This window comes from Choristoneura fumiferana, chromosome 6, assembly GCF_025370935.1.
Source record: "Choristoneura fumiferana chromosome 6, NRCan_CFum_1, whole genome shotgun sequence".
NCBI classification, from domain to species: domain Eukaryota; kingdom Metazoa; phylum Arthropoda; class Insecta; order Lepidoptera; family Tortricidae; genus Choristoneura; species Choristoneura fumiferana.
In genome coordinates, this window is record NC_133477.1 from 1,834,970 (window position 1) to 1,853,056 (window position 18,087).

At 37.4% G+C, this 18,087-nt stretch overlaps 2 protein-coding genes across 6 annotated transcripts; both read left to right on the plus strand.

The window, feature by feature from the left end:
- Positions 1-1,321: 1,321 nt before the first annotated feature.
- On the plus strand, positions 1,322-11,417 carry LOC141428497 (uncharacterized). 5 transcript variants are annotated; one of them, XM_074088488.1, is made up of 5 exons: positions 1,322-1,535; positions 2,542-2,715; positions 5,620-5,702; positions 8,267-8,329; positions 8,531-8,598. In XM_074088488.1, coding segments are annotated over exons 1-5 (333 nt in total). In that variant the 5' UTR covers positions 1,322-1,534; the 3' UTR covers positions 8,543-8,598. The 5 variants fall into 5 exon arrangements, 4 of the variants coding, with proteins under 4 accessions (XP_073944589.1, XP_073944591.1, XP_073944590.1 ...); XR_012451435.1 differs by lacking the exons at positions 8,267-8,329; positions 8,531-8,598 and adding an exon at positions 11,277-11,417; XM_074088490.1 differs by lacking the exon at positions 8,531-8,598 and having other exon boundaries at positions 1,322-1,543; positions 8,267-8,445.
- A 1,686-nt stretch (positions 11,418-13,103) lies between these two features.
- Positions 13,104-17,845, plus strand: LOC141428815 (ecdysone oxidase-like). Its single transcript, XM_074088832.1, has 4 exons — positions 13,104-13,199; positions 14,216-14,376; positions 15,505-15,638; positions 16,230-17,845. The coding sequence occupies exons 2-4, from the start codon at positions 14,235-14,237 to the stop codon at positions 17,814-17,816; spliced, it is 1,863 nt and encodes a 620-aa protein (XP_073944933.1). The 5' UTR covers positions 13,104-13,199; positions 14,216-14,234; the 3' UTR covers positions 17,817-17,845.
- The last annotated feature ends 242 nt before the right edge of the window (positions 17,846-18,087 follow it).

The window sequence follows — 18,087 nt, forward strand, 5'->3', positions numbered from 1 at the left end:
TGGGACAAGTGCTAGGCATCCATATACTAATATTATAAATGCGAAAGTTTCTGTGTTTGTGTGTTTTTCCGTCTTTCACGCCATAACGGAGCGACGGACGACGTGATTTTTGGCATAGAGATAGTTTATGGGCCCGAGAGTGACATAGACTACTTTTTATCCCAGAAAAATGCACAGTTCCCGAGGGAACAGCGAGGGAATACCACGCGGGCGGAGCCGCGGGCAAAAGCTAGTGACTCTATATGCTGCCAATCAAAAACATGATTCTATGTCAGTTAACAAACAAGCTTTGACGACTGACATGCATGATCTTATAAGATTATTGTCACAATACCTTAGGCACTTGTCCCACCGCCGACGATGAGCGAGAAGCGAGCAGAGCGAGTAACTAGAAACGAGTGGGCGAGCAGTGAAAAGCGAGTGTTAGAGCACGACGGGCGATTACTCGCTCCACTCGCTCGAGCCGGGCGGCCACCAAGCTAACAGCGCTGAGCGAGTATCGCTGAGCCTGTTTTATAGCTCAGCGAGTTTTATAGCTCTTGTCGCTGCGACAAAAGATGTAAGCGCGATTTCTCGCCGGCAGTGTGAACCGCCAGCGATCAACTATTAATATATATGTCTCTTTTACTCACACAGGATCTTATATTTTTTGTTCGTTTCTTGAGCGAGAAAATAGTCGATAGCCAATCGTTTCCTCGCCGGCGGTGAGACAACAGCCTTATGCTCAAACAACCAAAGACAGTCATTAACAAAACCGGAGGCCGTATTGCCTGATTGCAATAAAACTGTCATTTGATTGCAATCGCGAGCGTCAGAAACGTTAGGCAATGCAGCCTCATGTAAAGATTTTGTAAACAGCTCTTTTACAATATCTTTCACGAAATGGCAGCGAAGATCAATGTGCTTGGTCTTTTTGTGGCAGTACTCTTTTGTTTGGTAGAGCCTTGTGGGAGACATATGTCCAGCAGTGGACGTCTTTCGGCTGACATGATGATGATGGTGATGGCTCTTTAGTTTGAAGCAATTTTAATACACTAAAGATACACTAGATTTTGGTCACTAAAGATTCTACTATAAAAAAATTAATAAAACATTTCTTTGCATGAATTGCTCAAAGCCAAACATTCAGCCTTCATAGTACGTCCATTTTAGGATCTAATACGAAATTGGTTTTAGTCACGAAAAAGACCTGTGGTTTTAGTAAAAAAGAGAAAAATTAAACTGTCACCAAAGATAATCTATAGTACTACTACCTACGTTTTTGGCCTAGTTTCAGCGATACTAAATGTCAATTTTTACAATGGACGAGCCATATTTTTTTATAAATATAAATGAACTTAGCGACAGAAATTCATGACCAGTTCATCAATCAGAACACATTTGTGATCGGTTCCCATGAAGTCAAAAACGTGGTTAAATTACTTGTGCACTTTAACAATGCGAAGCGAACTGAAGGTTCGGAAGGAACAGTTTTGAGGAATCGTTGTTTTATAAATATCTAATCATCATCAATTTGCAGACACCGTTCGTCACAAGTACGTAGGTAATCTTTACCCAATTTCAACAAAACCTCAACGTTTCTCAAAATGGTTCTGATTATAGCAGTCAATTATACTGCAACAATTTTATTATACTTCCTTTTTTTAGCATTACAAAAAAGGTAAACAATCTTGACGAGTCTTACTTATAAATTATAATTGAATAACGTTTTAAAAAAACAGTAACTATCACTAAGTATGATACTACAAGCAAGTAAATGATCACAATGTCCTTGCTAATTGTTACATATTTGCTATGGCATATTTTTCAAAAGTGTTTTTCAAAAAGAGGACACGTCGAAATCGCTAGCCATCTTTCAAAATATCTTTCTAAAAAACGAAGTATAGCTCATTCCAAATGTATGTTACGTTATAACACTATTAAGGAGCGGCCACACCGCTGCTTAATAAACGGTGACGGTTCGGAATAGCAGTGACTTACCGTAAACGTCAGGACTTTCCTAAACAAAAGTCGTGACGTTTACGGCACGTCACTGCGATTCCGCACCGTTTGCGTATTTTAAGCAGCGGTGTGGAAAGGATGCAAAAAAATATGATGGTCGATGCGTCACTGCGATTCCGTACCTTCACCGTTTTTTAAGCAGCGGTATAGCTGCTCCTTTAAGCTGCCATTTACACAGGGGCATCAAAAAAGTCAACAGTCGGGACGGGAACCGTTACTGGGATTATTGGAGATCGTCACGATTTTGAATGGGCCCCGACGACTGTAGAAGTTTAAGCTACTTAACAGACTTCTATCTATACATGTTCATTTTAGTTTTTACTTAAAGTTTTTGTAAATTTTGTGGTCGACCGTCTTAGCCTGCTGCCGCCGTTGTCAAATTTTTGTTTTAAGGCTACTACGCACTATGCGGCTAACAGTGCGGTTTGAGCGCGCCGTCTCTTTCACAAGTGATATTTTGAAGAGGGAAGGCACGCTAAAGCCGCGCGGCTAACCGCATAGTGCGTACATAGCAAGCTGATAATGATGAACATTTTACAGTGCTACAGTCATGCTGTGGGTCCGTGACACTGAAAACAGGGTCTGTTATAATCGCCCTGATCTCACTAGCAAAACAATTTTTCGTTTTTGGTGCAATTGGTTTTGGTATTGCAATGGCTATCAACATCATCAACAACAAAGCTGATATTAAGCCCCGATTCGAGCCCGATACTGGTGAGTTTGAGCAACTTTTATTAAAACCATAGTACTTAATATTAAGTTTATGGTTAAAACGGCATTTGACAAGTCCTGAATTTCTCATATTATCCTGTATCGATACCCTACTTCACACGCGTACTACTTACTTAATTAAATTTTAACCAATTTTACAGTAAAGCGTTTTTTTATTTTTGCAAATGAATATTATAAAAATGGCGTAAAAATAATAAAAATTATGTATTTAAATATATCTTAGTTTTTGTATAATATCTTTTTTTTTTGTTGTTTCTTGTGGCATAATCTACAATCACTCGGTCGGTAGATTTTAATTAGATATTTTGCAAACAATGGATCGTTAGGGACTGGGCCACAGCCATGTAAAAGAAAGAAAGAAAGAAAGAAAGGTTTGGTTTATTTTGTCTTCTTTCATTCAGGGAGCACAAATGCCCGCTTCAATCTTTTGGTTGTGCACCGATTATACATGTTCACCAGAGGGTAGGGGTGAATATTATAACCCCTCTTTATGTTTCATTCTGTAGCGATTGATCTCTATGGCAATTGTTGGTATCTCTAAGTAGTTATGAATTTTATTGATTCGAGCAAATAATAATTAAAACAATATAAAGGCTACAATGAAATGGTTATCCACTGTTTGCCCGAATTTCATTTGCCCGAATGTTTCGTTTACTAGAAAAGTTATAGTAATAATTATAATAAAGTTTTATTTACAGGCATTTGGTACAGAGTAATCCATATTATAAAATGAAATCAAATAAAAAATAAAACACAAAATAACAATAACAAAAAAAAAAAGTTGTACAACAATAATAATGTTGATTGCCGTCATCCTAGCTACTTCTGGTTCTGGTGGGCGGAAAGTCAGTACCTAGGTGGGACTGGCCATGTCGAGATAGACCGCATTTAAGATGCTGTTCCGCGAGCGACGCAGCCCCTCCCAAAAGGAGGCGATGCGCGTGCGCACAACAGAATAGAAGTCAGGGAATTATCAGGGACTGTCAGGGAGTTATTTGACATGATACTCATGTTTTCTCGAAAATTTGATGCCATAATGATACGAATGCCGTACGTAATGTTTTCCATATTATTAAGTGCAATAATATTATTTTATAGACTACTCAAACCTCACACTAAATATTGTTTCTTTCTGAATCCATGATTAATTATTTTTATTTTTCTATTACTTTATCTATCTATTACCTTCCTCCTCTGAACATCGAATAATATTATACCTACCTTAATTATGTACATATATTAACCCTAGCCTAAGTCTGATAGGAGCCTGAACGACTGTACTGTATTAATGACTGTATTAGTATAGCTTTGGTGTAGACTGTGACAAGTGTTTAACAAAAAAAATTGATATCTCTTTAGCTGAATTTAACCTATATTTAATTGTTTTGAAAGAAATATTATTCGTTTTGTTGATAACTTCCTACTTACATTTACAACGTTAAAGTAAACTTTGTAATAAGTGTGTGTTGCCTGGAAGAGATCGCTCTGAAGCGATAAGGCCGCCTACTGCTTATCTTGTAAGTTTTTCTCTGTGTATCTGTTTTCTGTATCGCTAACTTTTTCTGGTGTACAATAAAGAGTCTTTGTATTGTATTGTATTGATCATGAAAATATAGAATATTAAACAAAATAGATAGAACATTAAACAAAAGACTATCGTATTTGTTTAACAGCTTACCTGATAACATCCGCCTAGAAACTGACAAAAAATAAATTTAAAAAGATCCTTATTTTTTTTAGTACACTCTTCCATAAGACATAGTTGTAACAAAAATAGTACATTACTGCAGAGGCCATGAAGTAAGGGATTGATGGACGAGTTCGGGGTAGACTAGGGGGTAGACTCGTAGCAGTATCGCAAATGTTTATAGAGTAGTGGTGGTTGACTGTTCGTAATTTTTCCTTTGTCAGTTTAATGTTAGTAAGCAAATTTAAAAAGTTAGAGCAGCGGACAATAATGGATTTTCATACATACTTCATGGCCTAGGCCAAGAAGTTATGTAGGGAGGTGGTAGGGAGCCATAAATGAGAAACTTCATGTCTCCATTTCGTGACATTAACGCATACATTTCCGAGCATGTCTGAGAAAAAAAAATATGTATAAATTTTTCATCACACTTGCTCGTAAACAGTGTCGTAACATGCAGGCTACCTTAGTTGCAACCCCCCAAATAAAACCCTCGACCTTAATGTGCTTGTCATGAAACCCGTGGTCGGTAAATGAGTCAGTGCCCGTACTGATGGCGCTGCGCGCGCTGCTGCAGGACTACATGGACCACCACATGCACACGCACGTTGCGGCGCATGCCGAGGGAGGTTGAGGGCGACGTTGCCAAGAGCACAGCCTAAGGTATCGCCAATATATGGAAGAATTATATTTTTTCTTTTACAAATATAAAATTTTACTTGCAAATGTGATGAAAAACATTGTATGTCGCACGGGCGGTACTAGAATTACGAACATCGACTCATTAAAGCCCTCAGTCTTCGACTTCGGGCTTCTAATAGACTCTCGTTCGTAATTCCGTATTTACCGCCCTTAAGACACAATGTACTATATTACACATTACATTATTTTATATTTTTATAGAGACTGTATCCTGCAGTCAAACTATGTAAAAATAATGTCAAATAAATACTTTTTCATTTATTAATTAATTCATATGTGATTTGATATTTAATGAAGCCGTTTCTAAAAATCCTGATACTTGCTAAGTCGGCAGTCTTGACAAAGGGTGAACAATCCTGATGTATGGCAACCCTACACGGAAGACACATGGACGGACGGACGGATGGACAGAACGAAACTATACTTAATCTTATCGTTTTTTCGTTTCGACAATGGAACCTTAATAAGATATACATATTTTTCTGTTATTTTTTCAGAAGAAATACTGCCGCTTATTTTCCTGATTCTTCTAGTGCCTCACTTTGTGTCAATCTTTTTACTAATCCTGGGAATTTTAAAGGTAAATAAATAAAATATCATGGGACACTTGACACCATATTGACCTAGTCCCAAGCTAAGCAAAGCTTGTATATACTATGGACACTAGGCAACGGATAAACATACTTATATAGATAAAAACATACTTAAATAATAAATAAAATAAAATAAAATATTTTATTTCCTTTTACAAGTAGGTTTATAAATGACAGTTTCCGGGACCTCCCTTTAGGCTTACAGAGCCTGTGTTGGGACGTCCCGCTCTTCCTTTGCTTGGGTGATAGGTACTTGTAGGAATCCAGAGGTGTCCAGTGTGTCAGCCAGGTTCATTACATAACATAAGAAATCTTACATCTAAAAACTTAACACATAGTAGTAGTAAAAATAACACAAGTAAAACAATACACATTAAGTCCTTTAGGTAGGTAAGTAGAAAATAAGTGTAGTCTGTGTGTGTGTGTGTGTGTGTGTGTGTGTGTGTGTGTGTGTGTGTGTGTGTGTGTGTGTGTGTGTGTGTGTGTGTGTGTGTGTGTGTGGTTCTGTTAGTTTCGGTGTAACCTTGGGATCGGAAGATGCGTAAACATCTTCCACTAAATGAAGGTTTATGATAAATAAATAAAAATAAATAATGAGTACTAATTATATTTATACATACCTATTGTAATACATATGAAACATCCAAGACCCGAGAACAAACATTCGTATTATGCATACAAATATCTGCCCCGGCCGGGATTCGAACCCGGGACCTCAAGCTTCGTAGACAGGTTCTCTAACCACTTGGCCATCCAATTGCTTAGTTTATGTTTATTATTATTTAATGTTCGAGTGAAAAGAGGAATCTTTGTGAGATCACTTGTCTTACCGTCTGTGACAACCATTTTGCCCCAAACCGACTGCGCCAGTTAATGTGAAATTTAGTAAACTCATGAGTTAATTTTGAATTTGTTGTGCACTCAACCAGAGATCTGGAAGGATGGATTAATGCGAGGAATATGTTTTTCATGAACCAATAGAAACTCCATTCACCTAGCCTAGCACCGCTCAGCTGTTTCCACCAAAACGGTGCTGTGCGAGAAAAATAAATGAAGAATTTCTATTGGTTCATGAAAATCTATCCTTGCGCTCTTGTAAGCCGTGGTGGCCGAGTGGTTTGACCTATCGCCTCTCAAGCAGAGGATCGTGGGTTCAAAGCCCGGCTCGCACCTCTGAGTTTTTCGAAATTCATGTGGGAAATTACATTTGAAATACGAGCTTTACGGTAAAGGAAAACATCGTGAGGAAACCTGCACAAACCTGCGGAGCAATTCAATGGTGTGTGTGAAGTTCCCAATCCGCACTGGGCCCGCGTGGGAACTACGGCCCAAGCCCTCTCATTCTGAGAGGAGGCCTTTGCCCAGCAGTGGGACGTATATAGGCTGAAATGATGATGATGATGATTCTCGCACTTTTGTGGTGGAAAAGCAGCCTTAGAGGTCAAATCATTGAACGAAAAAATAACTTGCAAACCGTAAAAATATAGGTAGTACTTACCATTTTTCATGTCGGCAGCATATGTATAGGTAGTGCCAAAGTCTAAGAACTTACATTTTTCTTACACTGTGGTAGTGCCATGATAACACTGACGACCTAAGAAACATAAAAATCAACGTAAAAATTGCAAGGGTGGCTCGATTTCTTTACTCCCAAGTAAATAAGCAAGCAGTAAGCAAGTTTAGGTATATTTTCTCAAAAATGTCCGTAAAAGTTGACATTATTCTTTACATATCAGAAGGTGAAGTGCATAGTTTATGGTCAGCGAAAAATTAAAAAGTTAAAAAGATTGCAGGCGCGCTAGCTCGACAATAATGAATTAGCGCGCCTGCAATCAGTCACAATTTTTTTTTAAAGTTAAAAAGGCCATGGAAATGTTGGCACAAGTCGTATACAGCCAAATCTAATGGGCGGTATCAGATATTTTGTTGGAACTTCGGACTTTTTTATTGGGTCTGAAACAGCTTGTGGTGTTTTCGGTGGAAAAATACACCTGCAGTTTATTTTTCATGAAAAAAGGCGGGAAAGCGTAAGAAAAATAATTGGAATAAAATTAAATATTATGATATATTTTGAGAAAAAGTTTAGTCTATTTCAGAATTATTCATCATTTTTGAGAAAAGTTTTATATTAGTCTCGGCTGGAATAGCAATTGCTGGCTTCGTATTAGTTAAACGGACTCCCAAGCTCGTCCGTTTAATACTCATACTCAGCCAGCAATTGGCTACTTCCAGGCCACGAAAATAATCTACTATTATTTTATACCTTAGCCTGCTATTTACCTACTCTTAAACTACCTACTAATAATTCTCAAGCAATCTGAGCATAAGATTTTTAGCCGTTATGGTTTTATTTGTAAATTTGATAACATCCTGAATTTAATCAATTTTTTACATCCAACAATTTAGATTTTAGAGAAGGGGAAGCTCTTTAAAGTTGAATATTTCGCAAAAAAACTCACACACAAAATGAAATTATCTTGGAAATTTTAAAAGACTTATCCGACGATACCCCACACTATAGTTTGTTAGTTCTCATTTTGTTTGCCCATAGGAGACTGGATGGCTGATGCTGCCGTGGCTCGTAGTGTCCGCCATGATGCTGTTGGATGTTATGGTTTTTGTATTCGTTTTGGCAATAAACACCCCTGAAAGTTTAGTTGTGTTCAGTAAGAATTTTTCGAATGTAGGTATCCTGAATATAATTTGATCCAACCTAAGTAAATGAAACGTAAATTCAAGCAAACATTTCTCTGCGTATACATACATCAAAACAAAGTGACACCGGTACAATTCTATTCAGTTTTCCTTCTTGCAGTTCCACTATTAATCTGAATGGTACACGTACTTGGTGGTATTGAGCTACTTCTTGGAAGTCAGAAATTAAACCCACGGAGCAGAGAGGCTATACATATGATTTTTTATTGCACTGATGTATATTCTGTGACTTGTTTCTTAAATTGTCCTATTAAACTATGTTATATCTGTTTCCGCTTTGGACAAAGCGCGAGCTAACCACCGACAAAATCGGACAACTCGCACTTAAATCGATACTCTACACTACCGTAAACTGTTTTGGTTTGCCCAAGCCCCAATAGCCTTATTCTCATAGCCAGTCGAAACTTAAATCCAATGTGAAACCTTTTCGTGATCTATTTCGGGATGTTTAAAATGAAGGGGATATCAACATAACATCGGTAGGCAATGTTGGGGCCAGACCAAAGTTGAAGCAGTTTACGGTATACTCTTTATATTTACTCTACTCTAGGTATACAAGGTGCTTATGAAATAACTGAAAATTCAGACACCCCAAAAATTTTGAAAAAGTAAATTATTAAAGGTGCAGTTTTATTTTAGCTGTGGCAATATGGCAATCCATATGGTAATTAATCGGGACCCATTTCGTAAAAATCCTTTGAATTGTCATACTGAATATTTGATATAAATGGGAATTAACATCGTTAATTAGCGAGTCATAAGTTTTGAGCGACTCCACTTACATACAAAACTTTTTTTTTCGAACTCACAGTATTTTTCTACTTGGAACATATTAGTAATTAGTAGCCCTAATTTGGCTTAAAAAATAGTACAGGTTTTTAATAACCCCTTATACACATTTTTTTATACACACCTAAGAAATGGTACCTGGCTATGTATATGGCGAAAACGGGTAAAACCGTATGAAGTTATAGAAGTTTCCCAAGACTCGGAAACAGACACAAAATTTAAATCTATTGTCAAGAAGACATTAATATATAAGGCGTATTATTAAAATTAATGATTATATCATGGATAGGGAAATTTGGAAATAATTCCGATCCGCATTGGCGAGTGCTTACTCCAAATAGCGAATTGAGAACTGTTTTAAATATGTAGTTGTGTTAAATACTTGTGATGTATAGATATCACTAAAATATGATTGTAAATCTGTTTACAAAATATACCTAGGTTTATTGCCAGACTCTTCTCAACAGAGGTTTTTACGAACCGGTGGTAAATTTTTTGACATTTATAAGTGCTTGTTACAATCTAAATTGAATAAAGATATTTTGACTTTGACTCAATATTTCATGTCAAAGCTTGTCTTAAGCAAAGTGCCAATCAGACTCGCGCACGAAGGGTTCCGTACCATCTATACAACTTCATTAGGATTAGCAAAAAAATGGCAAAAAAAAAACATTTGTTGTATGGGGGCCCCTTAAATATTTATTCTGATCTATTTTTTGTTATATATATATTATATCGACTACAGTTATACATAATCTGTGAAAATTTCAACTGTCTAACTATCATGGTTCATGAGATACAGCCTGGTGACAGACGGACGGACAGCGAAGTAGTATAAAGTAGTAGGGTTTCCGTTTATACCCTTTGGGTACGGAACCCTGAAGAGGCACAAAAAGCTAAACCGTTATGTGGATACAAATGGGTGCGATGCGATATATGTATCACATGAGGAACCTTTCACAATAAAATATGAGTACACATTTGAACAGGAATACGAATCAATTGAATGTGCTTCCATTAATTTAAAGCACTTAATACAATTACTTTTCTTAATAAAACCATTTATATTTCAAGTGAGGTTTTTTATAAAGGTATATTTCTGTATTTTGTATAGCACGTTTAAAACATTACTAGCGGTATATTGGTACAAGTGGCATGCTAATGTTAGCGTATAATGATGCAAGTGATAAAAACGTTTATAAATCAATAGATGAAGGTAAAAGAGCATCTTTTTTTATTGTTCATTGCAAGCCATATAAGTATTTCATCTAAAAATTCATATACAATATAAAAATATCGTTAGATCAGTAATCTACGCATTACGCCGTATACTGGAGCAAGTGGTAATTAGCTCAGTATACCGCACAACTACAAGATGTAAAATACGCGTATAGTAGTGTATCTGCCATTTTCTCAAAAACTATAAAAAATTTCAAAGTTCCATGAATACAGGTAGAAAGCCAATATTTTCTTTGGAACTAATGCAAAATTTTAAAAAGTTATATCACCAAATGAGAAAGTTACAGGTTTTTGAACCTTTGAACAGCTCTCCTGTAAATTTATGATTATGCACTTGTACCAGTATACGTAGGAGGTGTCGATAACATCCTGAATTTAATCAATTTTTTACATCCAACAATTTAGATTTTAGAGAAGGGGAAGCTCTTAAAGTTGAATATTTCGCAAAAAAACTCACACACAAAATGAAATTATCTTGGAAATTTTAAAAGACTTATCCGACGATACCCCACACTATAGTTTGTTAGTTCTCATTTTGTTTGCCCATAGGAGACTGGATGGCTGATGCTGCCGTGGCTCGTAGTGTCCGCCATGATGCTGTTGGATGTTATGGTTTTTGTATTAGTTTTGGCAATAAACACCCCTGAAAGTTTAATTGCGTTCAGTAAGAATTTTTCGAATGTAGGTATCCTGAATATAATTTGATCCAACCTAAGTAAATGAAACGTAAATTCAAGCAAACATTTCTCTGCGTATACATACATCAAAACAAAGTGACACCGGTACAATTCTATAAAGTCATGTTTTCCTTCTTGCAGTTCCAGTATTAATCTGGGAATGGTACACGTACTTGGTGGTATTGAGCTACTTCTTGGAAGTCAGAAATTAAAGCCTACGGAGCAGAGAGGCTATTACATATGATTTTTTATTGCACTGATGTATATTCTGTGACTTGTTTCTTAAATTGTCCTATTAAACTATGTTATATATCTGTTTCCTTTTCTTTGGACAAAGCGCGAGCTAACCACCGACAAAATCGGACAACTCGCATCTTAAATCGATTACTCTACACTACCTACTACTCTTTATACTTTACTCTACTCTAGGTATACAAGGTGCTTATGAAATAACTGAAAACCTCAGACACCCCAAAAATATTTTGCCCTAAAAAGTAACTTTGACTATTGGGATTAAATCTCGGTGCAGGTTTTATTTTAGCTGTGGCAATATGGCAATCCATATGGTTATTTATTCGGGACCCATTTCGTCAAAAAATCCTTTGAATTGTCATACAAAATGATAGATATTTGATCTTAAATGGGTCCCAAATTAACGATCGTTACTGTACCTCGCGAGCTCATAAGTTTTGAGACTGAATTGAATTATACAGAGTTACTAAAATACCTTTGCTTTATATATTATAGTAAAGGTAGTATCCCACCAAAACATTTCATGTAAAAATGGTGGCCAAGACTCACAAAGCTTTCGCTGTAAAAAATGATCAGGTCCAAGAAAAAGCCAAGCCCCTTAACCCTGGCTTTACTAACCCTACACCTTGGATTTAAAGTGTGACCTGGAAGTTTCATAGCTCTTTTTCATATCGTAAAATTGAAGACCTGTGATATAATTTTCCACCGTACATAAGTATATCGGACCGTCTGGCCGATATTGCAAGAAGTTAAGTTTAAAATAAATAAATATTACAGGACACTTGACACCAATCGACCTAGTCCCGAAGTAAGCAAAGCTTGTATTATGGGTACTAAGCAACGGATAAAAATACTTAAATAGATGTATAAATACTGAAATACATATTAAACACCCAAGACTCGAGAACAAACATCGTATTTTTGATACAAATATCTGCCTCGACAAATCTGCATATCGCTATTCTTCTTACCGACTACTTGGCGAAACGAATAATAGGCGCAACAAAATTAGGTATAACAAACGTTGCGCGGCCAAAAGAAAAATCTGCCAATAGTTGTTGTCTGCGAAACAAAAATCTGCGTAATTAAACGGCGAAATTAAAAGTCACCTATCAGAATACGTTTAACTGATAAGTATCCAAAAGTAATCCTTGATAACTCGATAATAAAGCCATAATACAATGTGCTAGAAAATCAGATGCGGATATTTTCACGTCTTAAATCGAGTTTAGCTCGACATGTTTCGGGCTAATCCGTAGCCCTTCGTCTTCGGAGCAACGCGACTCAGCGGCTGCTGCAACACTACCCGACGAAACTGACACCGGCACACAACTACCCGCGTTTTCATTACAACTGTCAAATGTAGGTAATGTGGACTTGATGCTATATCTTCAGCGTAACAAGTGTCCGATTTTATCCGTCACCCCTTTTATAAACGGTAAATATACCGAAACCCTAAACCCTAAACTCAATTTAAGACGTGAGTTATCCAGGTCAATATATTTAATATAAAAGAGTTAATGCATTATATTACCCAGCATTAACTGATCACGAAACACTAATTTTGTGTTACGTCTTAGAGTTCACCCTGTATATATCAGAATGACATTCTTATTTACCAACAGATTACCTACACACATTTTATTATCATTATTACTATGAATTGACACTTTATAGTCTTAATTAACGTATTCTGAATTATAAATAGAAACAAGATTGTCGTTGTTTATCGGTACCATTCCCATTTCAAATTCTGATTGCAATGTGTTAAGTTGTTTTGTTTGAGTGGTTAATAGACAGTAAATAAGAGTGGTAAGTTATGTACCATTTCGAACATTTAATTTTTTTAGGAGGACCCCATACACCCACGTAATTTTTTCTGTTTATTTGTTGTTTTTTTATCTATATTTTTAGCTTATTCTGGTTTAGTAGCTTTGATTTGTCAGCTTGTGGTAGTTATCTCTAACGACTTCAAAAAAGGAGGAGGTTCTCAATTCGCGTGTAAATATAATTCTATAATTCTAACTCATGCATGAACAATAAAAAGTTTCCTCGCCATCGAAGTGCATTAAACCCATTTTCCCCTCGCCGTACCGGCACGGGTGGCTATATGAACGCCTCGAGTAAAATGGCTCGTTTTATGCTCTTGTTGTACAATCTACTATTGTATTGAACAGTATGAGACTATGCCCACTAGCACGTTTCCTAACAAACCGTTCGTCGTCGCGTGCCATTTATACGCTTCACATTCCGTTCCTGACACGTTCCTATTACGATCATGGCATGATACAGTGTAGTGGGCAGAGACCTTAATAATTAAAACAATTGAAGAAGTACCAATTAAAAAGCAAATAACACAACAGAAAAATCACTTAACATCAGGTGAATGCAGGTGAACCGTCTGCCTGTTTGTCTGCTATTACAAATTATTATTGGAGCAGTAAGAAATATTTGTTCTCGCCCGACCCTCTAGGTTGTGGCTGTGGCTAAAAATTAGTGTTTTGCTCCTCCTAGCAATGTTGACCACTGAGCTATGGCCCTTTTGCACTACTGCAGCGCACACAAACAATATGAAATGTTTACTTTTAAGTCTGGACTGATGTTTTGTATAACTGTATCTAATCTTGATTGTGTGTGTTTGCAATACCAAATAAACGTTTTTATCTAAACATCTATCTATCTATCTACATAAAAAAGTAATTACATGTCATTACAGTAAATTCATCCACCACATGCTTCGTCATAAAAACTAGCCTAAAACCGTCCCCCATGAATCGCACTCGGCTGAAATGTCCCCATAGTACCAGCTTTATAATTTAACTTCCCAGGTGTCCGAACTGAAGGATCATGGTGTGCGTGAACCACCCCTGTTCTTCGTACGCTCAGGGGCCTGCTGGCACCTCGTTTGGGAACCTGCTCACCCAACTGCTGGCGGCGCAGTGTCTGATCACCGAGGACTGGCCCAAGGATGACCTTAACAGAGTTTCGAGTATGTCTGAGGGTTTTTAACAGACGAAATATCATGTTTTAAAATTTCGTGATTTTCACTCAGTTTAAATACCACAAACAGGACGTTTTGACCAAATTTCAAACTACTCGTGACCACGGCCACTGTAATGTGGTAGAAACGTCGAGGTAAATATTACTCGTGTGTTTTTATGGTAGTCCTGTTTATGGTGTTTGAACTATGAGACGAATATTGCTAGGTGGCATTGTTATCATGATCCATTTGCCGTAATGTTATAATCTGCAGTCTCTTTGAATTTGACAGCTATCTAAAATGAAGAAGACGGCTGATGATTGATTACGAGCAATAAAATCAGTTCCAGAATGTCTTGTTCTACCAACCATGCTTTTCTGTGGTCAAGAGTTTCTGTGGCGCGAGGTATAGTGAGGTCCCTTTGGCAACTTTGACATTTGTGTCACGTTTAGGATTGGTTAGATAACTAAATGAGCCAATCACAAGCAAATATAAAAAACAATATACCTAACTCAGGAGGCTCTCTTCAGGAGTTTATGGAATAGGATCTAGGCGATCCACATTTATGGAATATTAAATAATATAAGTATAATAAATGTAAGATATTATTATGTATAGATGTAAGATATGTTAATGTTTTATAAATATGTTTTAAAAGATTTATGTTTATAAATATAAATGTTGCTACGCCCTTGTAGGGTCCATGTTTGTACTGGCTATAATTAAGAATATCTTATAAATACCATGGTTGCAATAAATAAATAAATAACTTTCAAAGTGTATTTAGGTCTATTTATCTATACTCCTGTAGCCGTGGTGGCCGAGTGGTTTGACCTATGGCCTCTCAAGCAGAGGATCGTGGATTCAAACCCCAGCTCGCACCTCTGGGTTTTTCGAAATTCATGTGCGGAATTACATTTGAAATTTACCACGAGCTTTACGGTGAAGGAAAATATCGTGAGGAAACCTGCACAAACCTGCGAAGTAATTCAATGGTGTGTGTGAAGTTCCCAATCCGCACTGGGCCCGCGTGGGAACTACTGCCCAAGCCCCTTCATTCTGAGGGGAGGCCTGTGCCCTGCAGTGGGACGTATATAGGCTGGGATGAAATAAAATCTATACTCCTTACCTTATCAGATGGAGACACGTTTGACTTCATAGTTGTTGGATCGGGAACAGCTGGCTCTCTCCTCGTGAACCGATTGACGCAGGTGGAACATTGGAAGGTCCTCCTGATCGAGGCAGGAGGCGACCCACCATTGGAGGCAATTGTAAGTGCAATATGAGACAAAATAGACAAAAACATTTAATAGAGCCAGACGTCATTAAGGTAGAGCGTTTCCATCTCTTTCATGGAAATGAACTACAAGCTTTTGATATTAAATAGGCCACTCTAATGACAATTTACTCAATCTACTTTCGCTTCTTATACTAAACTATTAGCGGACCCGGCAGACGTTGTCCTGCCCGGTAATGCAGCCTACATTAAATATAACATACCGACAGCAGCGCCACCTACCGGGTCCAATTGTATTTTTAAACCATCCAGGAACCCATTGAAATAAACACACAAAATTTCATACAAATCGGTCCAGCCGTTTAGGAGGAGTTAGGTGACAAACACATGTACAGAAGAATTGTATATATTACTAGCGAATCCGCCCGCGTAGAAGTATGAAAATAGTATACATCCTATTCTCAGACCTACCGAATATACACAAAGAAAAATCATAAAAATCGGTCAACTCCTCCGAAACGAGTTTGGTCACGAAAATTGTGACCCGAGAATTTTATATATTAGAAGATATCAAATAAGTCCAACGATTTCAAAACTTAAATAGTAATTTAAACAAAAATTGCAGGTTCCGAATTTCTCCGGTGCTACACACAGAAGTCCGCAAGTATGGCAATACTACACAGAGCTAGATGAAACTACCAATCGAGGCTGCGTCGATGGACGCTCATTCTGGCCGCGCGGCCGAATGCTGGGCGGCACGGGGTCCATCAACAGTGCTTTACACGTAAGAGGTAGTCCAGGAGACTATGAACCATGGAACATAGACGACGGTTGGGACTGGCCCACCATTAAAGAATACTTCAAGAAAAGCGAGAAGATGGTCGACCCGTTCATACTCAACAATCCTGAACTAAGAAAGAACCATGGAACAGAAGGAGAGCTTATTGTTGATCAGTTAAACTTTACACACGCTGGTATACCTGAACTTTTGACACGAGGGTACAAAGAAATAGGACTAAAATATTTAGATGACTTGAATGGAGATACGCAAATGGGAGTCGGGAAACTTCAAGGTAATAATTATAAAGGCAAAAGAGTCAGTACAGCTACTGCGTTCTTAAATCCCGTAAGAGAAAGAAAGAATCTATTTGTACTAAAAGATACGTTTGCAAACAAAGTAGTTTTTGAAGGTAAAGAAGCTAAAGGAATCGAAGTAACTCTTAGTGATGGCGGTACAGCGACATTCTATGCAAATAAAGAAGTTATTGCAAGTGCGGGAGCAGTGAATACGCCAGTTCTTCTTATGTTATCGGGTATTGGGCCAAAATATCATCTTGAAGAATTAGGTATTGAGGTCCTTGCAGACTTACCTGTTGGAGAAAATCTTCAAGACCATGTTCGTATAACAATTCCCGTAACTGTAATTACAGGAGCCGAAAAGAGAGATGACAAATTTTGGCTTAAGGCAGCTGCAGAGTACTTAATAGAACAGAATGGACCGCATGCTACCAACTACGATCAGCCCACAGTTAACGCTTTTCTATCAGTTCCTGATGACAAAAGCCTCCCAGATGTACAAGTGGATCACAATTATTTCCTGCCAAATACATCGTATGTGTTCTCAGCTTGTCATAATCTCATGTCGTACCAAGAAGAAATCTGTAAACAATTCACTACTTTCAATTCCGAGAAGGAAATGCTCCTCTTCTTTGTGGCTCTATGCAGGCCACATTCAACAGGAAAAATTTTGCTACGGAGCACAAATCCAAAAGACTTCCCTAAAATTTACTCAAAATATTTCAGTGATGACCGGGACATGAAAATTTTCGTATCCAATTTAAAAAGAGTTGCCCAGATAGTCAATACCCCGTCATTTAAAGCAGTAAATGCTGAATTAAAGAGAGTCCAATTTAAGGATTGTGATGATACTGCATTTGGAAGCGATGCTTACTGGGAATGCATGACCAGAACACTCACCTACAACGTGTACCATCCAGTGGGAACAGCCAAGATGGGTAAAGCTGATGATCCAACGGCTGTAGTTGACAGTAGGCTTAGAGTTCATGGTGTAAAAGGATTACGGGTAGTAGATGCTAGTATTATGCCGACCATCACCAGTGTTAACACAAACATCCCGGTTGTGATGGTTGCGGAAAGAGCTGCTGACTTCATAAAAGATCAACATTTAAAAAAACACAATGAAGAGTTGTAAAAGAAATAGATATTTTATTATATTTTTTTATTAAATATTGTGGTATTCTTTGTCAATTATCCAAAAAATGTATCAAAATCTGTTCTGTAGTTCTGAAACAAAAATTGTAACAGAGCTACAACATACAATCGGACAAAAACACAACTTTCTACCCCAAGCACTTAACCCCATCTTCGTTCTCCTGCGTTCTTATTTAGCAGAACAAAGAAGCCCCAAGTACTATTTTATCTTGCCAAATCATCATCATCATCGATCATCATCATGTCAGCCG